We start from the raw sequence: 26,972 nt of genomic DNA, 5'->3' as shown, positions 1-26,972 counted from the left end.
GCCAAAGCAAAAGATACAAGAGATAAAGCTTGGAAATGATAGAGAAAAGACAAAAAATCTAGAAAGTAGCAAATGTATATTAATCAAAGGAATGAATATGTAAAAGTAAGCAGGAAAAAAAAAAGAAACCATGAAAAAGACATAATAGAAAAATGTAAGGATCAGCCAAAACTATTCTATAGATATGTAAATGGTAAACTAAAAAATAAACAGGAAATAGTGAAACTATGCCAAGGGAATATGGAATACACAGAAGATACAGAAATGGCTGAAGTAATGAGCAAACACTTCAAGTAAATTTTTCACAAGAGAAAAATGCAACATCGGGATGAAGGGAGAAAAATGAAATCCCCCCATGAGGGAAATAACAGTAATACGAAAAGAAATAATGGATCAAATGATGAACCTTGATGTCATGAAATTGCATGGCTTGGATGGAATAGCAAATTGGATATTGAAAGAATGTAAAGAGGAACAGACAAAATATATAACATAATAAGTTGCTCACTCAAAGAAGGAAAAATATCATAAGACTGGAAAAATGCTGATAGCATACCAATTTATAAAGGAAGAAATAAGGAAGACCCAACAAATTACAGAAAGGTTTCCCTTACAAGCACAGTAGCTGAAATTGAGAGACATAATTCGATTCATGACACACAGCATGGTTTCTCCAGGGGTATCATGTGTGACTAATCTTCTATCTTTTTACACTAAAGTATATAAAGCATCAGGTAACAATGAGTTACAATGTTATTTACCTTGACTTTAGCAAAGCATTCAACAAGGTGCTCCACCAGTGACTACTAAATAAAATCAAAGCCCATGGCATAGAAGGAAAAGTGTTAGAATGGATTAGAGCTTGGATCAGTGACAGAAAACAGTGGGTCACCATAAATGGTGTAAAATCCAAACAGAGGGGTGTTTCTAGTGGAGTTCCCTAGGGCTCGGTTTTGGGTCCCTTATTGTTCATTATGTACATAAATGACTTGGACAATGGGATTAATAGTGATGTCAATAAGTTTGCAGATGACACTAAAATAGGATGCCTAATTAGGTCAGAAGATATGCTGAGATTCTGCAGGATGATCTTAACAAATTGTTCACATGGTCAATGAAATGGCAAATGGACTTCAATATCTCAAAGTGCAGTGTGTTGAACATAGGGCTACACAACCTTAAAAATAGTTATAGCTTAAATAACATATTTTTAGAGAAAACTGAGTGCAAGAGATACTTGGAAGTTCTAGTGAGTCCTGACTTTACAACCAAGAAACAGTGCATTAGTACCAGGAGTAAATCTGATAGAGCATTAGGTTTCATTGTTAGGACAGTTACGAATAGAAGTGCAGAGGTAATTATCAAACTCTGTCTCGTGTTAGACCCACCCTTAACTATGTGATACAGTTTTGATCTCTGTCTCATAGAATAGACATCAATTCACTAGAACCAGTACTGAGAAGAATGACCAAAATGATACATGGGCTCAAAAATTTATCTTATGAAGAGAGGCTTAGACACCTTAACTTACACTCTCTGGAAAGACACAGAGTGTGAGGTGATCTAATAGAGGTGTTCAAGTGGACAAAAGCTTTAACAAGGGTTATGCAAACAAGGTCATCATATCAAGACAACAGGTCAGGACTCACAGTAGCATAGCATAGGCCTTAAGGTCTCTTGCAGTCTCCTTCATTATGCTCTTATGTTTTTAGTGTGTAACTGAAGCAAAATGGAAGAAAACAATGATGTGCCAGAGAAGCCCCAAGATGGCCGTCCATTGCGTTATAATATAAACATGTATCCAGAGCCATCTACCAGCGCAAGGGCGAAGCAAAATATAAACATAGGCTTCAGATCACCAAGAGGTATGAAAGAAGACTTTTTAGTAGTTATAGACATAGAGAGGGACATGAGAAATATGAATAAATCATGAAAGCAAGAAACTATCGATCTATGGTAGACAAACAAAGACTTAAAGAAGGAAGTGACTTAAAAAAGTAAAAACTGAAATAAAAGAAGAGTTAAGTGCACTAAAAAAAGAACTGGCTGAGTTAAAATGCAAAAATGAGAGGTTGAAAACTAATGAAATCACAAATAATGAGACCATAAGGAAAGAGGTGAATGAATGGATAAAAGCAATGACCATGGAAGTGGGAAAAGGCATTGGAAAAGACAATCTGTAACTAGTAAGGAATGATTGGAAAAAAGACAAAGGTGAGGTAATTTGTAAAGAAATAGTTCACCAACAAATGCAGGAGAAGGCCGAAGATGCAGTCATTAAGGTAATTAAAGAAAAAGATAATCTAGTATGAGATATAATAGACAAAAAAGTATACTGTATAGTAATATATAGTCTAAAGGAAAAACATAACCCAAATTGGTTCCTGATAAAGAAGACAAAGAATTTGCAAGAAATATTCTAAAAGTAGTACAAAGAGCAAGAAATAGAAAAGGAAATAAAGGAAGTGCACAGAATGGGTAGGTAAATATGCAGAAAGAAAAGAAAAAAGTTGACCACCAAAGATCAAATGAAGGTCATAAATGGCAGCAGAAATCTTAGCAACAACAGGAAAATTAGCAAGAAATAAACATTATAAGAATATATGGATAAAAAGAGTCATGAATGATGAGAAAATAGAAATGAGAGAGAAAAGAAGGGAGACCGAGACAACACAGTTCTATTGCAGTGTGTTACATATGAGACTGAAAAGACAGAATTGAAAACTGAAATTAGCTTATACCAACAGATGGATTAATCTCAGTATTCAACTAAATGAATACCTGTCAGAAGCAAAACCAGACATAATGGGAATTGTGGAGACAAATTTAAGGGATCCACTAGTACCAGTGTCGGACATGGATTATATAACCATTGGCTTAGAAGTAGGGAGAAACAAGGTGGGGGACTCATGTTCCTGGTTAAGAAATATTAAATAAGATAAAAGTTACATATGGAGAGAACAGGGTAGAGATGATTACAATAAGAGTTGAAGATAGCAACAAGAAAAGCAGAAAGTTTGCAGTGATTTATGTTCCCTCCAAAACGAGGTCTTGGAGATAGATTATTCCAAAATTATTGTTAATATGACGTCTTTATTAAACAAGATGCTGAAAGATGGAAATAACATGGTACTCATGGGAGATTTTAATTGCAAAGAAATATGTTGGGAAGAGATGACAGTGAAAGGTGGAGAGGATCAATTACTCCTTCATACAATCTCCTCTTAGCATCCATTCCCAAATGTCTATTTCTCATTACACTTTTTAATCCACTAAGGTACTTATTCCACTCCTCCCTTTCCCACTACATTTGCACCCAAGAATCTAAAACTATCGACTTCCTCCAGTCTCTCTCCTTTAATACTTACTTCCAGCCTGCTGTCACTTTCTCCCTTTATACATCTCTTCACCTTACTTTTACCCACGTTTATCTTCAACTTCCTTCTTTTACACACCTTCCCAAACTCTGTCACTAACTTCCTCAATCCTTCCTCTGATCCTGCTACAAGCGCAGTGTCATCAGCAAACAACTGGCTTATCTTCCACTTTTCTTCATTTTCTTTAACCATCTCCAATCTCACTACCCTTGCATTCCATGTATGAATTGAACAGCCAGGGCAATGTAACACATCTCTGACGAAGTCTCACCTTTACCTCAAACCACTCACTCTCTCCATTTATAATCCTAACACAAGCTCTACTACTATTGTAAAAACTCTTGACTGCTCTTAAAAGCTTTCCTCCTATCCCATATATCTGCCATACCTCCAACAGTGCCTTCCTGTCTACTCTGTCATAAACCTTTTCCAGATCCAAAAAAAAAAAAAAAAAAAAAAAAAAAAAAAAAAAAATCTTTTCCTTTTCCTACAGCTTTCTCACAAATCTTACCACAAAAATCTGATCTATGCAGCCCCTACCTGTCCTAAACCCACACTGTTCCTCACCAATTACTCCTTCTCTTCCTCTCTTAATCCTCTCAATCAAGACCCTCCCATAAGCCTTCCCAACTATACTTAACAAACTGATCCCTCTGAAACTACTACACTCACACTTGTCCCCCTTTCCCTTGTAAAGTGGAACTATACAGGCACTCCTCCAGTCCTCCGGCACTCTACCCTCTCTTAAACAAACATTAAATAATCTCACCAGCCAGTCCACCATAACTGTACCTCCTTTTTCAAACATTCTGAATGACATCCATCCAACCCAGGTACCTTACCTGCTCTCATCATCTTAATAACTGCCTTCACTTCATCTTTCCTTATTTCTCCTCCATTTTCCTCACTCATCACAATCATTTTCTTAGCATTTCCCACTGCAACTACCTTTCCCTCCCTATCCTCCTTCACATTTAGCAACTCTAAAATACTTTGTCCATCTTTCTCTCACTGCTGTCTTTTCCATTATCATCACTCCACCTGCACCTTTTACCTTTTCTTCTCTACTTGATTCACCTCCTCTTCCTCTCCTCTTCTTTCCAAAACATCTTTTAATTACTTCAAATTTTTCTGTCATACTTTTACCCCATTTCACATCTGCTCTTCTCTTTGCCTCCTTTATCTTATGCTTTACTTCTCTTTTCTTTGTATCTCTCATATGGTTTTCTCATCCTATTTTGTAACCAATCTGTGAAAGCTCACTTCTTTTCTTCTACAGCCTTCTTTGCTTCCTCATCCCACCACTCACTATCCTTCCTTCTATTTCCTCCTGTCCTTGTTACACACACCAACTTTGCACACATTGTAACTCCCTCCTCGAACCTTCCCCATTTCTCCTCCACTCCTAGTTCTACTCTATCCTTCACTCCCTCCCATTCCTCTTTCAGCTTCGTTCTCAAAACAAGGAAACTTGTATGACAAATCAGTTATAGACAGGGGTGCTGCTGGAGTTTGCCTAAGTGGTGCTCCAGAACCTCTGCTAGTAGTATCAACTTCTTAAATTGATAGGAATATCTAATTGCTCTTTTTTTCTTTATTTGCTTGATAATTATACTTATTTTATAATCAGTGAGTGCAAACATGAAATACTGTACACAGAATCATGATAGGTATTGCAGGCTTTTGTCAGGCCCTACAGAGCTCCAGCACTTATAAAACTGGCACTGCACCCTGGATATTGGAGGTAAAAGCAAGCATAAGTAGTGGAATAAACTTCCAGATTACAATAAGATAGCTAAGATGGTAAGTGAGATTTTTGTAGAAGTATAAGTCCTGACAGAAATTAGAGAAATTCTTTTGATCATGAATCCAAATTCTGGGAACATGAAACAGAGTTTGAGAAATCCCAAAACATTGCTCATAGATAAAAAATAAAAACCTGATTAAAGAAAACAATCAGAAGAAAGTCAACAAACATAATATATCCCAGATCAGATTATACAGTTGTGGTGTGATCTCTGCACAATATGAAGGATGAATACGATCAAGGGAATACAAAGAATTGTATTTATATTGATCTCTAGCTTAGCAAACATATAAGAAGATTAGAAGTACTGGACCTACCATTATCAAGAGCAAGAAGACAGAAAGGTAATATACTATATATGCCAGTGTATAAGATGTACCCTCTCCTAAGATGCACTCCTATTTTACAAGGATCCTTGACCACATCCCAATCCTTGCCAGCCCCTTTCTCCCCAAACACTCCTTTCCCTCCTTCTGACCCTGACCCTAATCGTCCCCCCATCAGTACCCCAATCCTGTATATCAACATACAACATATACAAAACACACATAATCATCTTACAATGTAACATTGATGGTGAAAAACAAAAATTAAACACTTCCTCAAACAACATAAAATACATTTTGGCATTATACAAGCAACAAAACTATGACACTCCCAAAAAACACCCATACTTCATAATTTCACCACCATCTGACAAAACTGGACTGACAGCAATGGTAGTGGACTCATCACCCTAATCCACCAGTCCCTCTACTTTGTGGACATAAGTGCCACCTCCAAAACCCTACTCCCTACCACAGACAACAGCACTGAAACCCAATCTAAATCCAAAGAGTTAACAAATCCACAATTACAATGGTTAACATGTACATATGAAGAGGATGATAGAATATCACAAAAAGCTCTAGATACTAGTTTTGCATGGAGCCAAGAATGGGAAATGAAGTTCAATACTGAAAGATGCAAAATACTGGAATTTGGCAATAGCGGCAAAAGGTCATCCTTAAACTATTCCTTGGGAAGCAAACACATTACAAAAGCAAAAGAGGAGAAAGACTTGGGAGTCTTGGTAAAAGACAACCTGTCACCTGACAAGCATATCAGCAGGATTGTGGGAGAGACATATGGACTACTGCAGAAGAATAAAGTGGCATTCCATTATATGGATGAAGAGATGATGATAAAACTCATTAACCCTGATATGTCCAAGACTGGAATATGCATCAGTAATATGGTCCCCACATTGAGTGAGGGATGTGAGCAAGATTGAAAAAATACAAAGGGTAGTAACCAAACTGGTCCCAAAACTGGTAGATAAACCATATGAGGAAAGACTAAAAGTACTGGATCTACCAACTTTGAAAGATTGAAGAGAATGAGGTGACATGATTATAGTGTTCAGGTCACTAAAGGGGGTAAATTGCATTGATAGAAGAGATCTCCTGATAAAAGATGGGAGGGGTTTAAGAGGTCATGGAAGTAAATTAAAAAAGACCACATGTTTAACCCCTTCCATATGGTGCCACACACGTAGGCGGTATGAGGAGCAAGTGGATATACGAGGCTGCCATATCGGCGTCTTGATTATATTTATTGTAGTTGCCCCTGCGTAATGACATACTCTCTAAACTGTCTTCATCACATTTTCTATGGTTATCAAAATTCACGGGTGAAAGAGAGAACGATCGATATAAGCGGTGACTATATTTTATGAGGCAAGTATTATTACGACACATCGTACATCTGACAGCTAATGCTGCCCGCGAGATTTTGAACCGTACTGAAGAGGTTAAAGGATGTGAAGAAATACAGTTTTCCATATAAATGTATATATATTTACCTAGTTGTATCTTACAGGAAGGGGAGCTATGCTTGTGGTGTCCTGTCTTTGTATCTTGCAGTGTCTAAATTGTTCTTAAATTCGTGTATGGTTTTTGCACACACTATTGTTTCATCCAATTTGTTCCATACATCCACCACTCTGTGGGGAAAGCTGTTCTTTTTCAGGTCTCTTCTATAACTGTCCTTTTTGAGCTTCCATGTCCCCTTGTATTTCTCGTATCCCAATTTAGTAAGTCTTCTCTATCAAGGACTTCCATACCTCTCATGATTCTATAGATGGTCAACAAGTCTCCTCTTTCTCTTCTTTGTTCCAGGGTCAGTAACTCTAGTTTTGACAATCTCTCTTCATATGACAGTTCTGAAAGTGTGGGGGCCATCTTCATAGTTGCTCTTTGGATTCTTTCAATTTTCCTTATATTCTTTTTGGTACTGGGTGACCATAGTGTTGCTGCATACTCCAGTCTTGGCCTTATCAGTGTGACTAGTATTTTCTTCACCATTTCTTCATCCAAGTAAGTTAATGCCACCTTTTTGGATCTCAGCAAGTTGTAGGTTTCTCTGACAAATTTGTTTATCTGTTTATCAGAGGACATGACCTTTGTGATGATTACTCCCTGGTCTTTTTTCAATTCCCACTTTCTTTACTTCCTTTTCACTGATTTTATATTGTTCTGATATCCTGTTTTTACTTTTTCCAAATTACACTATACTACATTTCTTAATGTTGAAGTCCACTTCCCACTTCTGACTCCATTCCCAAGTTTGTTCAGATCACTCTGCAGCAACTCACAGTCTATTTCAGTGCTCACTTTCTCAACAACTTTGCATCATCAGCAAAGATGCTCATGTAACTGTCCACACCCTCTCCATGTCATTCACATAAATAGCAAACATTATTGGAGCCAGTACCAATCTCTGTGGAATAGCTTACGTAATATAGCCCAAGCTCAAAAAGTATACAAGTTCAAATCTAAATATGATAATTGGAAATCAAAGATATAGATTAAGTTGGAACTGTATGTGAATTTAAGTCTAGGACCCAATGAGTGTTGTTCCTTTCCTGTATACTACAACTAGATAAATACATCCCTCCCCATTATCCCCCACAGTTCCAAACAACTTTAAACCTGACCTCAATCAATTTGTCACCACCCCCAACCTTATCCTATCTGGTGACTTCAGTGCCAGTAAAAGTTTGATCATGGTGATTTGTTACTCCCAGATGAAATTAATTATTCTTTACATAAGTTAGATATTTATTTTAGATTGTTTACGCAATATAAAAAATGAAAGATTCTCCACAAGTATCACTAAGAACATACCAATCCATTCCAGCAAATGACAAGCATTTTCTATATTCATTCCTATACTGCATGCACTTCTTTAGCCAGCTAATAAACTGTGATATGAGTGAACACATCACAAAACCAAAATTAAATTTCAGAATAGGTCTAATAAAAGAAAACTGTTTTATACATTATTTTTTTCAGTATTATTTCTCTGAATTCAGAAAAAAAACAATTCTGCAGTTTGAAAAATTGGAAAGATAAACCTATTTGTGTATGGCTGTAGGAGAACTTAGTTTTACGTCACCTGAATTGTCACCCTGGCTGTTCAATATATATGTGGATAGGGTGGTGCAAGAGGTAAATGCAGGGGCAGTGGGTCAGGGATTGGAAATGGTTAAAGAAAATGGAGAAAAGTGGGAGATAAGCCAGTTGTTGTTTGCTAATGACACTGTGCTTGTAGCAGGATCAGAGGAGGGATTGAGGAAGTTAGTGACAGAGTTTGGGAAGGTGTGTGAAAGAAGGAACTTGAAGATAAATGTGGGTAAAAGTAAGATGATGAGATGTACAAGGGGAGGAAGTGGCAGCAGACTGAAATCGAGTATAAAGGGAGACTGGAGAAAGTGGATAGTTTTAGATACTGTATTTTTTGGACCATAAGGCGCGGGCAAAATCCTTAAAATCGGCCAAAATCAGATGGTGCGCCTTATGTGTGGCTTCACTGCAAAAAAATGCCTCGGACAGTGATGTACTATTTTGACACGTTTCGTAGCTAGCCTGCCGACGGCGACAATGCATAGGCCCAGCAAAAGTTACAACCAAGTTATAACCAAGATGCATGTATCTTGACAAGAACATTGCGAAAACTTTGACAGTTTTCGAGTCCATGCCACCGCATTCATTCACGCTATCATGTCATAGCCATGATAGCGTTTACAACACAGACAGCCATTTTGCATTGGTCTAGTCTTGCTCCACTCCTACTGTAGTCATTTGGGTATTTTTTAGTTTCGACCATGGGCGCAATATAGCAATAGAAAATTAATTATTGATTTTTTAAATTAAAATGTATCAACATAATATGCAATTTTGTGGGTGGAAATGAAAATAAAAAATACCTTGCTACAAGCAAATATACTAATGAACAAAGTCCGTAACATAGGATCGGGACGCCATCTTGTCGTCTGTCAATTGACGGCCTCGGTACTTCCGACAGTACCTTGCCTGGTACATTTTCTTGAAGGAATGTTATGGAGCGGAGATACATGCATTCCTTCAAGCTGCAAGAACTTTGTATGCCCCGCAAGCTGAGAGAGTGGTTGAAAAGCCCACCAACGTCTCTCATGACAATGACAACGAGGATGAGCCGGATGACATTAAATTTGCAGGTAATGATTTATTAAACACAGGTTAGGTTAGGTTAAACGAATTTATCATCCTTTCATTTCTTCAATGTCAGCATCTATCATAACAAACATGGCGTACCATTCGTCCGACACGACTTCGATACTTACGAAATCTGTTTAGCACATTTTTTGTATTTTATTTCCGCTCACAAAATTGCATATTACGTTGATACATTATAATTTACAAAATTAATAATTAATTTTCTATTGCTATATTGCGCCCATGGTCGAAACAAAAAATTTACCACCATTTGTAATAAATCTTGTATTTTGTGAATAGAGAATTCCAGGAATAAAACTGCTAATGTTGGTTTTATTCCCCACAATTCCCGTAACGTGTTTATGTTGTTTTTTAGGGGTATTGGCAGGGCAGACTGTCCGTGGAGGTGGTCTGATTTCACTGACCAAAATAAAGAAATATATAATTTATTTTTGTAATTTTGCTAAATCCCAACAGATTTTTCTCATTCAACAATGAAAATGTTCAGTTCTGAATGCACTCACATATACATGATTATCCGATGACGAGACCAGGTGTGCCTTATGGTCAGGCGCACCTTATGTAAGGACGGGGAATAGCAAGTTACGGGTGCGCCTTATGGTCCGAAAAATAGGGTACTTGGGAGTGAATGGAGTGGGAAAGGGAGTAGAGGTGGAGGTAGATTGTAAATTGAGAGAAGCGAGCAAATGCCTTGGTGGATTAAAAAGTTTAATGAGAAGTAGGCATTTGGGAATGGATGCTAAGAGGAGATTGTATTTTACCTAGCTGTATTTTACTGGAAGAGAGCTATGCTCATAGTGACCCACTTTTGTATCTTTAGCATCTGGTTTGCTCTTAAATTCTTGTATAGTTTTTGCACTCACTGTTTTCTCATTTAGTTTGCTCCAGATATCTATCACTCTGTGTGGAAAGCTATTCTTTTTAGATCTCTTCTGTAACTATCCTTATTTATTTTCATGTCCTCTTGTTTTTCTATCCCACTTTAGTAAATCATCTCTACCAAGGACTTCCATCCCTTTCATAATTCTGTAGATTATAAGTAGATATCCTCTTTCTTTTTGTTGTTCCAGGGTTGGTAGTTCCAGTTTGGACAATCTTTGTTTGTATGTCAATTTGGAGAGTGTTGGTGCCATCTTTGTTGTTGCTCTTTGAATTCTTTCTAATTTCTTTATGTTCTTTTTAGTACTAGGTGCCCATAGTGTTGCAGCATACTCTAATCTTGGTCTTATCAATGTTACTATTTTCTTTGTCATTTCTTCATCCTTGTAGTCAAAGGCCTCTTTCACTGATCTTAATACATTGAAAGTTTCTCTATTTTGTTTATATGTTTGTCTAGTGTTATGTCATTGGTGATAGTTGCTCCTAGGTCTGTTTTCTGAGTTGACTTTTTTAACTTCTTTTGTACCAATTTTATACTGTCCTGATATTCTATTTTTGTTTTTTCCAAATTCCATGATACATTTCTTGATGTTGAAATTCAATTCACACTACTGACTCCATTCCCAGACTTTGTCCAGGTCCTTTTTTAGTGACTTACAATCTTCCTCTGTACTATATTACTATAGTACTATAGTTGTATTATACAGGAAGGGAGCTATGTTCATGGAGACCCATCTTTGTATCTTTCAGCATCGTTTTTTTTCTTAAAATCTTGAATAATGTTTGCACACACTGTTTCCTTATGTAATCTATTCCAGGTATCCAGCACTCTATGTGAGAAGCTATTTTTTTTTTCAGATCTCTTCTATAGTTATCCTTTTTGAGTTTCTTTTCATGTCCTCTTGTTTTTCCATTGTCCTATTTTAATAAATCATCCCTATCTAGGATTTCCATTCCTTTCATGATTTCATGATTCTATAGTCAGTAGGTCTCCTCTTTCTCTTCTTTGTTTCAGAGTTGGTATTTCCAATTTGGACAACCTTTGTATGTTAATTTGGAGAGAGTTGGTACCAACTTTGTCATTACTCTTTGTATTCTTTCTAATTTCTCTATATTCTTTGTTAGTACTGGGTGTCCATGGTGTTGCTGCAAATTCCAGTTTTGGTCTTATTAGTGTAACTAATATTTTTTCAATCATTTCCTCATCCAAGTAGCCAAATGCCACTATAGTAGTTTCGCATCATCTACAAAGAAGTTCATATAACATTCCACAACTTCATCCATGTCATTTATATATATGGAAAACATTATCGGAGCCAGTACAGAACCTTGTGGGACTCCAGTTATTATTTCTTCCCTGGTCAAGATCTTGTCTCTAAGTACCACCCTCATTTTTCTCCCATTCAAGAAATCTTTCATCTATTCCAATAACTTTCCTTGTACTCCACCTATTGTTTAAATTTTTCTTAGTAGCTTTTTATGTGGTACTTTGTCAAATGCTTTTTGTAAATCTAAGAAGGCACAATCTGTCCATCCATCCCTTACTTGTATTTTTTTTATTAGCCTCGAGTAAAAGCATATCAAGTTTGTGGCACATGATCTTTCACATCTAAATCCAAATTGTTTTGGATTTAGTATTTTGTTCTCCTCCAAATGTTTAATCCATTTACTTTTGATAACTTTTTCACATTTTTGCTATTGTACTTGTAAGGGAGACCGGTCTATAGTTGGTTGGATTTTCTTTGTCCCCTCCTTTGTATATTGGTACAATATTTGCATTTTTCCAATCTTGTGGTACTTTTCCTTCTTTGAGTGAGAAATCAATTATCTTGTGTATTTTGTCTGTTAGTTCATCTATACATTCTTTCAATATCCAATTTGTAATTCCATCCAGCCTGTGTGACTTTCTGATGTCAAGGTTTTTTTATTTGGTCCCTTATTTCTTTGTCACTGTTATTTTTTTTTCATTGGGGGGATCTTTCTGTCCTTCCTCCCAATTTTGTCAACTTTCAATTGAGAATACAGATTTAAAATGTTTGATCACAATTTCAACCATTTCTACATCATCTATACATTCATTATTTTCTTCACGCAGTTTCACTATTTCATGTTTGTTTTTTAGTTTGTCATTTATATACCTGTAGAATAGTTTAGGTTGGTCCTTGCATTTTTCTATTTTTTTTTTTTTCATATTTTTTTTTCTTCCCTGCATATTTTTACATATTCATTTCTTAATTTGATGTATATTTGCCATTTAGCAATTTTTTTCTTTTTTCTATCTTTTCCAGGCTTTGTCTCTTCTATCTTTAGCATCACTACATTTTTTGTTATACCAACACTTTATATATACCCTTTTTTGTTTCTTGTATGGTACATATTTATCTGTTTCTGCCTTGTAATTTTCTTTTAATATGTTCCATTTCTCTTCCATCTTTGTTTCTTCATTTAAATATTTTCAAAATCTGTTTTGTTGTACATTAGTCTTTCTTATCTCTTCTCAAATCAATTTGTTCTTTCAGTTCTAACTCTATTAGTATGTGGTCACTCTTCCCAACTGGTGTCTTGTATTCTATTTTATCCACGATTTCAAGCTCTAATGTAAATATTAAATCTAATCTCAATGGTTCTTTTCTCTTTATCTGGTATTTTCCTTCACCCATTGAGTCAGCTCTACACAAGAAGGGAGATAAAACTTCTTGTGACAACTTTTGAGGTCTGTCACTACTCACCACAATCTACAAAATCATCACCAGGGTGATATACAAACAGCTCCTACCATACACTGAACCCTTGTTAGGCAAGTACCAACCTGGGTTCAGGCCTAACAGATCAACATCAGAGCACATCTTGACGCTCCGCCAAGTACTGGAAAAGAGATGGGAGTACGTTCAGGATTTTCATATAGTATTTGTAGATTTCAAGCAGGCATATGATTGTATCCATTGAGAAAGTCTTTGGAAAGTCGTAGCCCTCCTTGGAATCCCACCTAAACTGATAAGACTTGTTCAAACCCTCTACAACAGTATGACTTCCCATGTGAGGGTCTCAGGAAGTTCTGGTGAGCCTTTTCAGAATGTGTCTGGTGTGAGACATGGATGCCTATTAGCACCCTGTCTCTTTAACATGGCCCTGGAGTGGGTATTCCGACAAGTAGTGAGGGATGACAGTGGAGTTATGATAGGCAGTTTAGGGCTGAAAGAACTCGCCTATGCAGATGACGTGGTCATCCTCGCTTAAGACATGAGATCTTTAGACTTGGCAGTCTGTGAACTTATGAGAGCTGCTGGAAAAATAGGGCTAAAAGTAAACAAAGCTAAAGCAAAGCTTATGCACGTCCAGAAGAGAAGACCTTTTGCTGGTGGACATGAAATTGTAGCGGGATTCAACTTGGAGCTTGTTGACAGTTTCACATACCTTGGCTCCAAATTGTCACCAGAAAATAATATATATAGTAAAACCTCGGTTTTCAAACATAATTCATTCCAAAAATCTGTTCTAAAACTGAATTGTTCGAAAACCAAATCATATTTTCCCATTAAAAATAACATAAAAGAGATTAACTCGTTCCCAAGCACCAGATGAATGTTTATTTACCTAATTACACTTTAAATATCATATAATAAATAAAACATTAAAGTGTAAATCAAATGAAAAACATAATAGAAGTAAATTTAATAACAAAGCAAAACTGTACAGTTATTATGTAATGTATATACTGTACCCTTTTGGCTGCGATGTGAAAGCATAGGTGGATGGAGATGAGGGAGGGAAAGGTCTGAGTTATTGCTTGGAAGGGGAATCCCCTTCCATAAAAACTTTTGGTGATTCTTATTCAGGTGTTTCTTCTCTTTTCTTTGGCTCAGATAAATGTTTCTCTTGGGTTTCCTTCCTTTTTTCTTTCACTAAAAACATTTTCAATGTGTTGTTGTTTTAGCTTGCGCTGTAAGATTTTTCTGAAATGTGACATGACATTGTCATTGAAAAGATTTACTGCTTTACATGCTACCACAGTGTCTGGGTGGTATTTTTCTATAAAATTTTCAACATCACCCCATTTAGCACAAATTTCTTTGATTAAAGAACTTGGCATATTTTCAATTCTTTCCTCCTCAGAAACTGTTCCTAAACCAATTTCTTTTGCTGTTCATTTTGAAGGTGTACAAGCTCTTCAGTGGTACTCAGTATTGTGGTCTTCCAAAGGCTTTTCAATATCTTCACTGTTGACCTCCAAGCCCATACTTTTTCCCATAGAAACAATTTCTTCAACAATAGCATTTTCCTTGACAGCAGCAGCAGATCTAACAGTTTTAAACCCCTTAAAGTCTCTCTCTGGTACACAGCCTGGCCAAAGGTTCCTCCATGCTGAATACATGGTTCTAATATTCACTTGGTTCCATGCATTATCAATAAGATTAAGAAAACTCAGGATACTGAAATGGTCTCCCCAAAATTCTCTCAAAGTTAACCGAGTGTCATTAGTAACTTGGAAACACTTATGAAACGCAGTTTTAGCATAATGTTTCTTAAAATTAGCTATGACCTATTGATCCATAGGTTGGATTAGAGGGGTTGTATTAGGTGGCAGGAATTTGACCTTAATAAAAGCTGACTCACCAACGAAGTCATCCTCCAAACCTGAAGGGTGAGCAGGAGCATTATCCAACACGAGAAGGCATTTTAGTGGCAATTTTTTTCTTGCAAGTATTTTCTAACACTTGGGGCAAAAACCTAATTAATCCATTCTGAAAAAAATTGTCTTGTCACCCAAGCCTTCATATTAGCTCGTGACATTACATTCAATTTACTTTTCATAACATTATTTCTTTTGAAAACTCTTGGATTATCAGAATGATACACTAGCAATGGTTTGACCCTGAAAGCATCACTTGCATTACTGCACAGCAGAAGAGTGAGTCTGTCTTTCATTGGCATGTGCCCATGCAACGGTTTTTCCTCCTTACTGATATAGATTCTTTTTGGCAATTCTTTCCAGAATAATCTGGTTTCATCAGTATCATATACCTGTTGGGAGAGAAAACCTTCTTTCTTTATAGTGTCACCAAACTCAACCACAAATTTGTATCCCATTTCCTTGTTTGAACTCGCTGCCTCACCATGCCTAACTACACTGCAAATTTCACATCTGTTCTTAAAATTTTCAAACCATCCTCGACTTGTTTTAAATACAAAATAATCAGCAATTGTACCATGACTTTTCTTTACTAGATCATTGTAAATTGCTAACACTTTCTCACATATAAATGATTCAGAGATATTATCACCTGCTGACTGTTTCTCATTTATATAAACAAGCAACAACTTTTTCACTTCCTCAAGTATTTACGGTCTTTGTTTACTAATGATGGTCTCTCCTTTTGCAATATCAGCCAACTTTATCCCTTCTTTATTCTTGAAAATAGTGCAAATTTTAGACTTTACCATACTGTACTGCACAGCAAGATCAGATACACAAATGCCATTTTCATGTTTTGCAATAATTTCTTTCTTCACTTTGATTGTTTTTCTCACAACTTTTCTTCTTCCTTGACCAGTATCACTTTTTGCTTTCTTTGGAGCCATGACTGAGGGCTAATGTAGGAAAAATAAATGCTGAATGCAATAAAATTGATAATGAAAGCACAGTACAACTACTCAGCTCAGCAATCAACAGAGAACTGTTTATGTTTCTTCAGTGGCCACGTGTCAGTGTCATTCAAGAGCCAAAATCTTGTTCGAAAACAGAGGCATTTCCAGCTCAAATTCTTTGTTCAGGAACCAATTTGTTCAAGTTTAGAGACGTTCAAGAACTGAGGTTTGACTGTATTTCGAAGTGGATGAGTGCATCATATCCGAAATGAAAGCATTACATAGCTTAAGATCTTTGTTCAGGTCATATATTCTATCTAGAAAACAAAGACAAGGCTATATTTCACCATGATATGGCCTGTGCTCACTTTCAGGGCTGAAACGTGGAGCCTCATCCAACTCACAGAGACAAAATTGCTCAGATTTGAGAATAATACTCTCAAATCAATCTGCGGCCCAGTATATGATGGTGAATTAGATTTATGGAGAAGGCGGTACACATGTGAAGTCCAGGATCTAATACCCATGCCTCAAGTGACCGACTATCTTAGATCATCAAGACTGAGGTGGCTTGGCCACATTCTCAGATCCGGACCAGACAGATTCACTTCTTGTTTTTCACCGAGAATATAGTGGGCAGGAGACCTTGAGGATGCCCCTGTACTAGATGGAAGAATGTGGTGGAGAACTACTTGCAAGCCCTGGATGTTGACCACGACAATATAAAGATGTTAGCAGCAGATCAGAGAGTCTGGAGGCATCTTGTTGTAGTGGCCAGGGCCTTAACCACTTCGGTACGGGACTTAAATCTCGCGGGCAGCAGCCAATGCCAGCCGTATGAAGTGTCGTAATAATACTTGCATCATAAAATATTGTCACCGCTTATATCGATCGTTCTCTCTTTCACCCGCGAATTTTGAAAACCACAGAGAATGGGATTCAGGGCACATTTGGGAGAATGTAAAAACACAGGGGCGACTACGATAAATATAATCAAAACGCCGATATGGCAGCGTCACGAATCCACTTGCTCCTCATGACGCCTACGTGTGCGGCACCGTATGGAAGGGGTTAAAGGGCCTTTAGCACCAGAGGAGTAGTGGTAGTAGAGTAGGATTGAGTCAATGTGTATTCAATGGTCATATCTAGTAGAATATTTCCCCAAAGTTCCTCTACACCTTTTACTGTGATTTCTTCCCAACATATTTCCTTTGAGTTAGTCACTCATAATTACTATGTTTCCTCCTTTTAATAATTCAATTAATGCATTCTTTGTGTTTTCCATTATTTTGGAATGATCACTATCTGTCCAAGCCTGTGTTTTTGGGGGCACATATACTACTGTAAATTTTCTACTTTTCATATTTCTGTTTTCAACTTTAATCATAATCAATTCCACATAATTTGTTTCTTCTGTTATCTTTGTCACATTCAAACCTTTCTTAGTCAAAAACATGACTCTTCTATCCTCTTTCTCCATTCTATTTTTCGCCCAATGGTTGTATGGATCTTGTCCCACAGTATTTAATGGTAGTGGACCTTTAATTTTGTCTCCACAATTCCCATTATGCCTGGTTTCTCTATTAACAGATAATAGTTTAATTTGTTTAGTCCTGAAATCATACCACCTATGTATATGTTATTTTTAAAAAAAATTGTCTTCTCCTTTTTGGTTTATGTTTCCTTTCTTTTTTTATGCACCATTTTCTCAACCCCAGGTCCAGTACTCTCTCTCTCTCTCTCAAAAAAAAAAAAAAAATAAATAAAAAAAAAAAAAAAAAAAAAAAATCAGTGTCCGTTCTTCTCTCATTTTTTTATTTGCTTCGTTTCTAAGTATCTTTTCTTTATTTCCTCATCACTCATTTCCTCTTTTATCCATACATTTTTATAATTTTAACATTTGCTAGCTTTGCTGCACCATTTTCTCAACCTCAGGTCCAGTACTTTCTCTATCTCTCTCTCTAAAAAAAATCTTTTTTTTTTATTTCCTCATTACTGATTTCCTTTTTTATCCATACATTTGTATAATTTTTACTATTTGCTAGCTTTGCTGCTTTGATTGTACCTCTTCAGCTATCATTTGAGTCCTTAATTTGATTTTTAGTTACCTATAGTGTTTTTCTCTGTAGTATTGTCCTATTCTATGCACCTCTTAAATTTCTTTGTCCAATACTTGTCCCTCTTCTTGAACCTCTTTCAGAATTTCCTTTGCAATTTCTTTCTCTTTTTCTCTTTGGTATTTGTATACATTATGTTTTTCTTTTAATACCATAAACTACAATGCATTTTTTTTTATCCTCTGTGTCTCTAAGCCAGTTTTTCTTTTCTTTAATTACTTTAATTACCGTGTCTTTAGCATTTTCCTCTACCTGCTGTTGTATGTTTTTTTAAATGTTATTTTCTAATTTTCTTGCTGTTATTTCCACTGATGTTTTATTTCTAGGAGATCTATCTCTTTAATTGATTCTTCAACTTTTTCAGTCACTGCTTGTATTTGTTCCTTGACCTCTTTTTTCAATTCCTCATTTTTGTTTCTGTCTTCATTTTTCTTTTGTTATCACTTCTGTTCATAATTAATTCACTTTTTAGATCATTAAGCTCTCTTTTAATTTCTTCATTAGCTTTTTGTAGATAGGTTATCTCTTTGTGCATTGCTCTATAATCAATTCTTAAATCTATTAATTCCTCCATCAAGTCATTAATGTCTCAATTCCTTAGTACCCGGTACATTGCTATACCTAGTTTTTCTTTCTACATCTAAACCTTTACCCAATAGTCCTCTTTCTCTTTGAAACCCTGAAAAAACATTGTTGTCCCACCTTTGAGTTGACTTTGGGGTATCATTCAAACAAGTTCTTTTTGGTATTATTCCCAGTGGTGATTCGAATCTATTCATGTCCAATCCTTGCTTTGTTGGTTCATTTTTCCTTTTTTCTTCTTTTCCTTCCTCTATTTTCTATGCTAATACACTATATCAAACTGGATACTTATCATACCTTAGTGGTCCCTCGAAAAACACAACTTTTTTGTAAGCACAACATAGGCATTTCCTTGAAAGTGGGGAATATCTATTAAGGAAGGATGGGAGAGGGCAGAAGATAGGGGTGAATGGAGAATGGTTGTGTATGGATGATGCTGTGATGCATGAGGGGGAGTGGGTGGGGGATGGGGGTGAGGGAGTATGTGTGAGAAATAAATTGATGCAGCCCGAAGGGATTTCTTCCTGTCTTCTCCTTTTCTGCATGAGGAGACAGAGAAGGGGGTCACCAATTTAATGAAGTGGCTTCGCTGTGGATGTGCTGTATCTTGTGACACTACTTCTGACCCAGGGCAGGGGCAAGATGCAGGGATGACCTGTCATCAAGGAGGTGCCATGGTAAGAGGGAGGAGGGTGGAGGGGAGTGGAGTGTGTTGGGGATGAAATGGGTGGGACTGGTTTTTATCCCTTGTAAGGGGGAAAAAGCCTTTGGTATGAATTACATAATTATCAGTGATGTCAGAAGCTCTGACTTTGCTGATGTGTCAGCCATGTTCAAACACCCTGTCTTCCTAATTAACCTATCTTTTGTTTTCCCTTTTGTTGTATTTATCTTTACATAATTTGTTATTCATATATTATCTCTCCTGATTCTATTTTTCTAAGCTTATTTATCTGATAAATCTAATTCAAAATTCCAAAAACAATATCTCATGTCATTTGTTTTGTATATGCTTTAAGAAAGGCCATTTAGTATTATTGTGAGGGAATCTAGCCCCATCATTTAGCTCCTGGTGCATGTTTTGTACATGAATAATATCACTGTTGGTGGGTGGTTATCATAAGCTTTCTTCTCCAGCCTTTCTCTCTCAATATTATATGTTATCAATACATTATCATTCTCCCATCTTTTCTCCTATTCTTTACATCCCAACTGTGTCTTTTCCTCACTAGCTCTTTCTTCATTTTCATAATTCCAAAATTTGATATCTAACAGCCTGGGGCACTCTTTTCTCCAATTATTTTCATTCCAATTCTATCTTATCCTCATTAGTTCTTTCTTAATTTTTGTAATTCCTAAATTTGATATATAGCCTGCTGCACTTAACACAATCACCATTCATCAAACACAATGCCCATGACAATGCATGAAGCACAACTGTGGAGTCAGTTTTAAGAGAATGGCTTAAGCAGGTGACACTTTAGGGTTAGTTTCAGTAATTTCAAATTGCAATAAAAATTTGGGAAATACCAAAAACTAATTTGAGTAAAATTAGACTTTTCCTGTATATTACAATAAGGTAAACACACACAACAGTAAGAATGATAAAAAATAATCTTTACCCTTGGTACTGGATAGGAATGAATTATCACTAAACTTACCAGAAATCTAGAGAGATTGTGAACTTCTGGATTTCACTAGGAGAACAAAGGTACATGCCATGACCAAAGTTTGTGAAGCAGAATGTTCGGGCAATCCTGAAAAGTCAGAGCAAGATTAGTGGAGCTGATAGATATGGACTTGGCAAGGACAAATGCACAGGATATCAGATGCTGCAATTAATTGGACATAATTCTTGAAATACAGCCCATCAATATGAGCCTCAAAATAAATACATTTGTAGATAAACATACAAATAAATAAATAAATACATTAAAAAAAAAAAAAAAAAAAAAAAAAAAAAAAAAAAAAAAAAAAAAAAAAAAAAAAAAAAAAAAAAAAAAAAAAAAAAAATGCCCCAAGAATGAATCCTTTTTTTTATTGTCTTCATAATACTAATATTTCCAAACAAAAAATTATGTCATGATAAGTTTCAATAAAAATTTACTAAGATGTTAAAACACAAAATTTTGGAAGACAAAAGATTGTTTTATTACTTACAACTAACATTACAAGGACTTTCTGAAACATGCTTTACCTTGCTTTGTCCAACATGAAAAAACAAACATGCATCTGTATCACTATTATGCAAATGTCCACTGCCAAAATATGGTGAAGCAGAAGCATTTGAATCTGATTTTTATGTTTATTCATAATTCAACATAGGAGATCTATGCAGCAATATCCGAAAGAAGTGAAGTATGCAATCAATCTATACATTGTAATCACAGGTAGTGAGAACATCCAACAAAGCACACAATCCAATAACAATATGCAATCCAGGTAAACTTCATCTCACAGCTTCCACCTTTACAAACTAGGCTTTCACCAGAAAAAAGAAGTTAGAAAAAATAATAACAATAAAAATAAAATAAATAAGAAACTGTTGACCTTGTGGTTACCATGGTGTGTCAACTGGTGTCCTACTCTGTCTTTGCTGTGGCACCAGACCTTCACACCACCAAACCATCATAATCAACATTTATACAACATTACTTGTGCAAAGGCATATCTAAGGATTCATCAATTTTTGTCTGACACTCAACAATCAAATGAGGAAGGATGCAATTCTTGATTTAGGCAGCAAACAGGAAGCAATCATATTAAATATTGCCTTTCTTTAATGTGGTACTTGATCATGTAATTTTCTCTAGCCAATACTAAAATGACATAATTCATATATAAAAATAATGAAAAAATAATTTATTGATTCATGTTTTTCTATATATTAGGGTGGACTAACACAAATGGATTTACTGTTGGAAGCACATCTTGGATAAAAGGTGTCTGCAGTGTTGATAACAACTTAGACACAAATGCGACAATGAGGTATAAGCATATGTATATTTGTGTCATTTTGCCAACAAAATTAACTCCATTTATCCATGATATTTCATGTAAACAGTTTCCATTGGTGCATCCCCACCTGCATATAGAGTTAGCTTAACAAGTTGTGCAGTTATCAATTGTCAAGTAAGACTGGACTGTATTCTATTATGACTGAAAAGAAAACAATGTCATATTCAGGCTGCATCATATATTCTAAAAGGCATATAAAAATATTTCTACAGAAAAAAAAATCAACTGGTTTTCCTGAAAAAACAATAATAAATAAATAAAACTCATCAATAGCACCACATAAGCCCAACAACTCCAACACACTTTGCCATGTTACCTTAATTTTCAATGAGAGTTCAGTCATGGATCTAGCTTCATTTTCAATTGAGTTGCAAAATGACTCAGATCTTGAAAATACATTGTATATATTTACTTTTATATTAAGACAGCTAGATCTATCACTGAAGAATGCTAGCATGAATTGTGTGGTTTGTGTATGGAGAGTACAATGTGTTAATTGTTATATACAGCAACTTTCACGTGGACACATTTGTACACATAGTACACTGGTTTTACCTGTCATGATGGGTGTTCGATGGAATAGGGCACGACTTACTACTGCGATGTGACTACTATATCTACTTTTTTAACTACAATAGAGTTCCTTATTATTTCTTAATGGTCACCTGAATGTGTGAAGTAGACTGACATCTTTTACTTACAGGCAAATGCTCTTAAAATTAACTGTATTCTATTATCAAAGTAATATGACATTACTCAATGCAAGTGTACAACAATACATCTGTCAGCACTACCTGAAGCATTTGCTGATCTGAGAAAAGATATATAAATGCAAAAAGTATGACATAATGCTGAGAAAAAGCCTTCATTCTGATCAGTTTCCAAAACAAAATATTCCCTTTAAAATGAAGAAAATTAATCTGCTATTTCAAACTTTTAAACCTATACAATGTAAGGAGGAAAACATCAAGCTCAGAGTTAGGAGAAAGAGCCAAGAGAGAGAAGCAATACCTTGGATACACACCAGTAAAGCATCTAACAAATAACAAATACTTGACAAGACTAAGTGAAAAAAAAGGAAAGGCTATTATAAATCACCAACAGAGTAATTTTTTTTTTAAGTTATTCATGATGAAAATTAAGATACATATGAAACTGGTATAAGTCTGGTATGTATAGAGGTAAGAAAATGAAAATGAAAACAAAAAACACACAAAAAAACACACTTAGTCCAATCAATATCTGTGGAAATGATGCCAAGTGTTTATCAAAAGGGCAAGCATACCTGCCTCATTGCCTTGCCAGTGTGTACCCAGCCTTGCACTGTGCACCATCCACCATCCTTACACAGTGTACCATCTGCAGGCAGTATACCGTGCAGCACCCATACCTTTTTTCCGTGCAAGCCCCAGCATGTTTTGCCGTGCAACCCTTCACCCATCTACCGTGCATGACCCATCACCATTCAGCTCCACCATGCTCTGGACAAGACACCATGCACAGTGGCTCCCAGGGAGGAATGTTGAGTTACACATCCCTATCCCACCTGCACTAGATCAACCCTCTGGTGAATAATTGGACACAGTAGGTATGGGTCTGAATTAAATTAGAAATACTTGTAAATTCATCCAACATATTTGAACAATGAAACCCTTCACCACATTTCAATGATAAAGCATGTATATATATATATATATATATATATATATATATATATATATATATATATATATATACACACATAAAGCGAGCAAAACCTCACTTCTCCACCACAATCTGTTCTAGAAAACTGTTGCAGAACCAATTTTGGTCAAGGACAGAAACAAGTTTATTGATCTGCTGGATACAGCTTTACCAGGGTGATATTTTTCCACAAAAAACTGCATGTCACCCCATTTTCCATTCTTCTCTGCTTAGGTTGGTCATGAACCAATATTCTGGCAGACTACCAAAGCTATTTGGTCAAAATTTATCTATTTGACTTGGGAGATGTTAGAGAACCAAGGTTCTATTATATATATATATATATATATATATATATTTATACATGTGTATGTATACTTGTATATATACAGTACTCATCAAAGTATGCGGCACCTACCGCTTGTGTCTGCATATACATTACAAAAATAAGAAGGCATTTTGTGGGGCAAAATTATGCAGATAAAATGTATCTGGCAACCCCCTCCTGTCATGCTGGGCCAACACAGTAGAACATGAGGAACAACCCAGCCAGTTGCTCCCACAGTGCTGTGGGAAGAGCATTTACAGGTAACCCCTCTCTTTGGGCCCTTGCCTTTTTTCATATTGATTTTCTTCATTTCCCTAGGGTCTGCATCATTACCATGCCACTTACAAAGGAATTAGCTAAAGATACAATTGCCCAAATCATTGGAAAAAGAAGGCAGGCCATAGAACTAAAGAAATCAGTGAAATGTTGAAGATGTCCAGGTCCAAAATCAAGAGGTACATCATGTGATTTCAGGAGAGGATGGAGATACCATCCCAGAAACCCAGGATAAGGCATCCTAAAAAGACTTCTCTAAGGGTTTTGAACACTATAAAGCATAGAGTCAAATCCATTGACAAAAGCAAAATCTTTGAGGGAAAAGTTGTCTTAGGACCCCTTGTACCAGATTACTGGAATGGTATCTCCAGCCCTCCTCCCTCCCAAAATCACAAGATGTATCTCTTGATTTTGCACTTGGACACCTTCAACATTTCACTGATTTATTTCTTTAGTTCCATAGATTGCCTTTTTTAGTCCAATGATTTGGGCAATTATATATTTAGATTCCTTTGTAGGGGCTATGGTAATGATACAGACCCTAGAGAAAAAAAGAAAACCAGTGTGAAAAAAGGCAAGGTCCTGAAGAGAGGGGTTACCTGTTAATGCTCTTTCCATGGCAGTCTAGGAGCAACTGGCTGGGTTCTCCCTTATATTCTACTCTGTTGGCCCAGCGTGACAGCAGTGTTTTGCCAGACACATTCTATCAACATAACTTCATCTCAGAAAATGCCTTCCTATTTTCATCATAAATATGCTGATGCAAGGGGTAGGCACTGCATAATTTGACAAGTACTGTGTGTTTATATATATACACACACAAATATATGTACACATAAATATATACATACATAAATATATATATATATATATATATATATATATATATACAGACGCTCCTCTAGTTACGTTCATTTGTTTTACGTTTTTTTCATTTTACGTTTGAACTGACTGTAAAGAAAAAATTGTAAAAAAAAAAAAAAATTTGAGTGAATTTTTTAGTTTAGCGCGCTCTCCGTAGTTCAAACGATACTTACGCATGATGCTGCGTCCATTGTTTACATGGCACAAACGAGAGACTGAACATGCCTTGCCTCCTCCTCCTCCTCCCCCTCCTCCTTCTCCTCCACCATCTCAATTTATGTTGCTTGAATTTAATTTATTTGAAATTAATGTTATTATTTTACAATGTTATGTTTATAATTAATGATTTAGGGGTGTTTTCTAAGAAACGGTAATAGAATTTATGGATGTATAGTACAGTGACAACTTACGTTCATTTTCACGTTATGTTCGGCCATTCGGAACCTAACTAAAACGTAAGTTGAGGAGTGTCTGTATACATATATATACAGAGTGCCCACAATGGAAAAGTTCCCACTATGTTATTTTTTATAAAAATACACAAAAGTACAACTTATATTAATTTTATTGCATCCTTATGTATACATCTAGTATTTAGTCATATTCCCTTTGTTTTTCAGCAACATTTAAAGCCTCTCAGGCATGGATGTGGCTAGTTTTTCAAAATAAGAGGTGTACATAGTAACTCACAAATTTTCCTGGTCCTCCTGCAGCTCAGTGATAGTGGTGGGCCGACACTTCTCATTTCATCTTTTATCATGTTCCAGTCATTATCTATCAGGTTAAGGTTGGGGGAATTTTGAGGTCACTCTAACAGAGGAATGTTATTGTTTGCCAGGAAATTTTTCACACTTTTGGCCCTGTGGAATGGGACACCATCTTGCATGAAAAAATTACACTCATGAATATCCACATAGTAAGCAAATGCTCCCTCAGCACTCCAATGTAGTTATTTGCCTTCATTGCAACATTCTTGGGGAGGAAATAGAGTCCACCCCTGCCCTTTTCACCACTAAAGCACCCCCACACCATAACACTATCCAGATGTTTTACAGTCTTAATCGTGTAATGTGGGTCTTACCAGGACACATCACTGGATCTCCTCACCACTTTGAAGCCCTACCAAATGACTCCAGCTAATCACAATGGAGTGTAAGAAGCTCAACATGGAGAAGACCTGTGCTCTCACCCTATTGCAGCAGGGAATGCCTGGGAAATGTGTAGTGGAGGAAGTGAGCGTGAACCGATGGTCCATTTACAGGCTGAAAATGGAGGCAGCCAAGCTCCCACCCAACACCACACCACCACGGAAACCAGGCTCTGGGGGCAAGAGGAAGACTACTCCTACGACTGACTGCATCCTAAAGTGTGAAGTAAAAATTAATCCATCCATAATAGCAGCAGAATTAAAAAATAACCACCCTGAGTTATTAAAAAAATGTTGCCATCCGCACCATCCAACATCGCTTCCAAAAGGACCTTAAGTTGCCCTGTTGTTGTGCACCAAAAAAACTACTCATGGGACGGATGAAGAAAAGGATTGCATTAGCAAAGAAATACAAGGACTGAACATTAGAGCAGTGGAAGAAGGTAATGTGGAGCAACAAGAGCACATTCCAATTTGTCAGGATGGTCTCCAAAGTGCTAAGGAGGCCCAGTGAAGTGTCCCAGTATGACCCATGGTACACGATTAAGACCGTGAAACATCCGGATAGTGTTACGGTGTGGGGGTGCTTTAGTGGTGAAAAGGGCAGGGGTGGACTCTATTTCCTCCCCAAGAATGTTACAATGAAGGCCAATACCTACACTGAAGTGCTGAGGGAACAATTTCTTCCTATGTGGGGTATTCATGAGTGTGATTTTTTCATGCAAGATGGTGCCCCATCCCACAGGGCCAAAAATGTGAAAAAATTCCTG

The 26,972-nt window shown here is 36.4% G+C and overlaps 1 protein-coding gene across 6 annotated transcripts in view; it reads right to left on the bottom strand.

Annotated features, from left to right (window-relative positions):
* Nucleotides 1-26,972, bottom strand: part of Tomosyn (syntaxin-binding protein tomosyn) — an 870,373-nt gene that overhangs the window by 51,064 nt on the left and 792,337 nt on the right. For all 6 annotated transcript variants that reach the window (XM_076202137.1, XM_076202139.1, XM_076202138.1 and 3 more), the window contains one exon: nucleotides 20,548-20,643. In XM_076202137.1, the coding sequence (XP_076058252.1) occupies nucleotides 20,548-20,643 (96 nt within the window). The remainder of the gene's footprint in view (nucleotides 1-20,547; nucleotides 20,644-26,972) is intronic.

Source organism: Oratosquilla oratoria, chromosome 18 (assembly GCF_046742065.1).
Source record: "Oratosquilla oratoria isolate Oo_2021 chromosome 18, ASM4674206v1, whole genome shotgun sequence".
Classification (NCBI taxonomy): domain Eukaryota; kingdom Metazoa; phylum Arthropoda; class Malacostraca; order Stomatopoda; family Squillidae; genus Oratosquilla; species Oratosquilla oratoria.
This window is presented reverse-complemented; position numbering and strand designations above follow the sequence as displayed.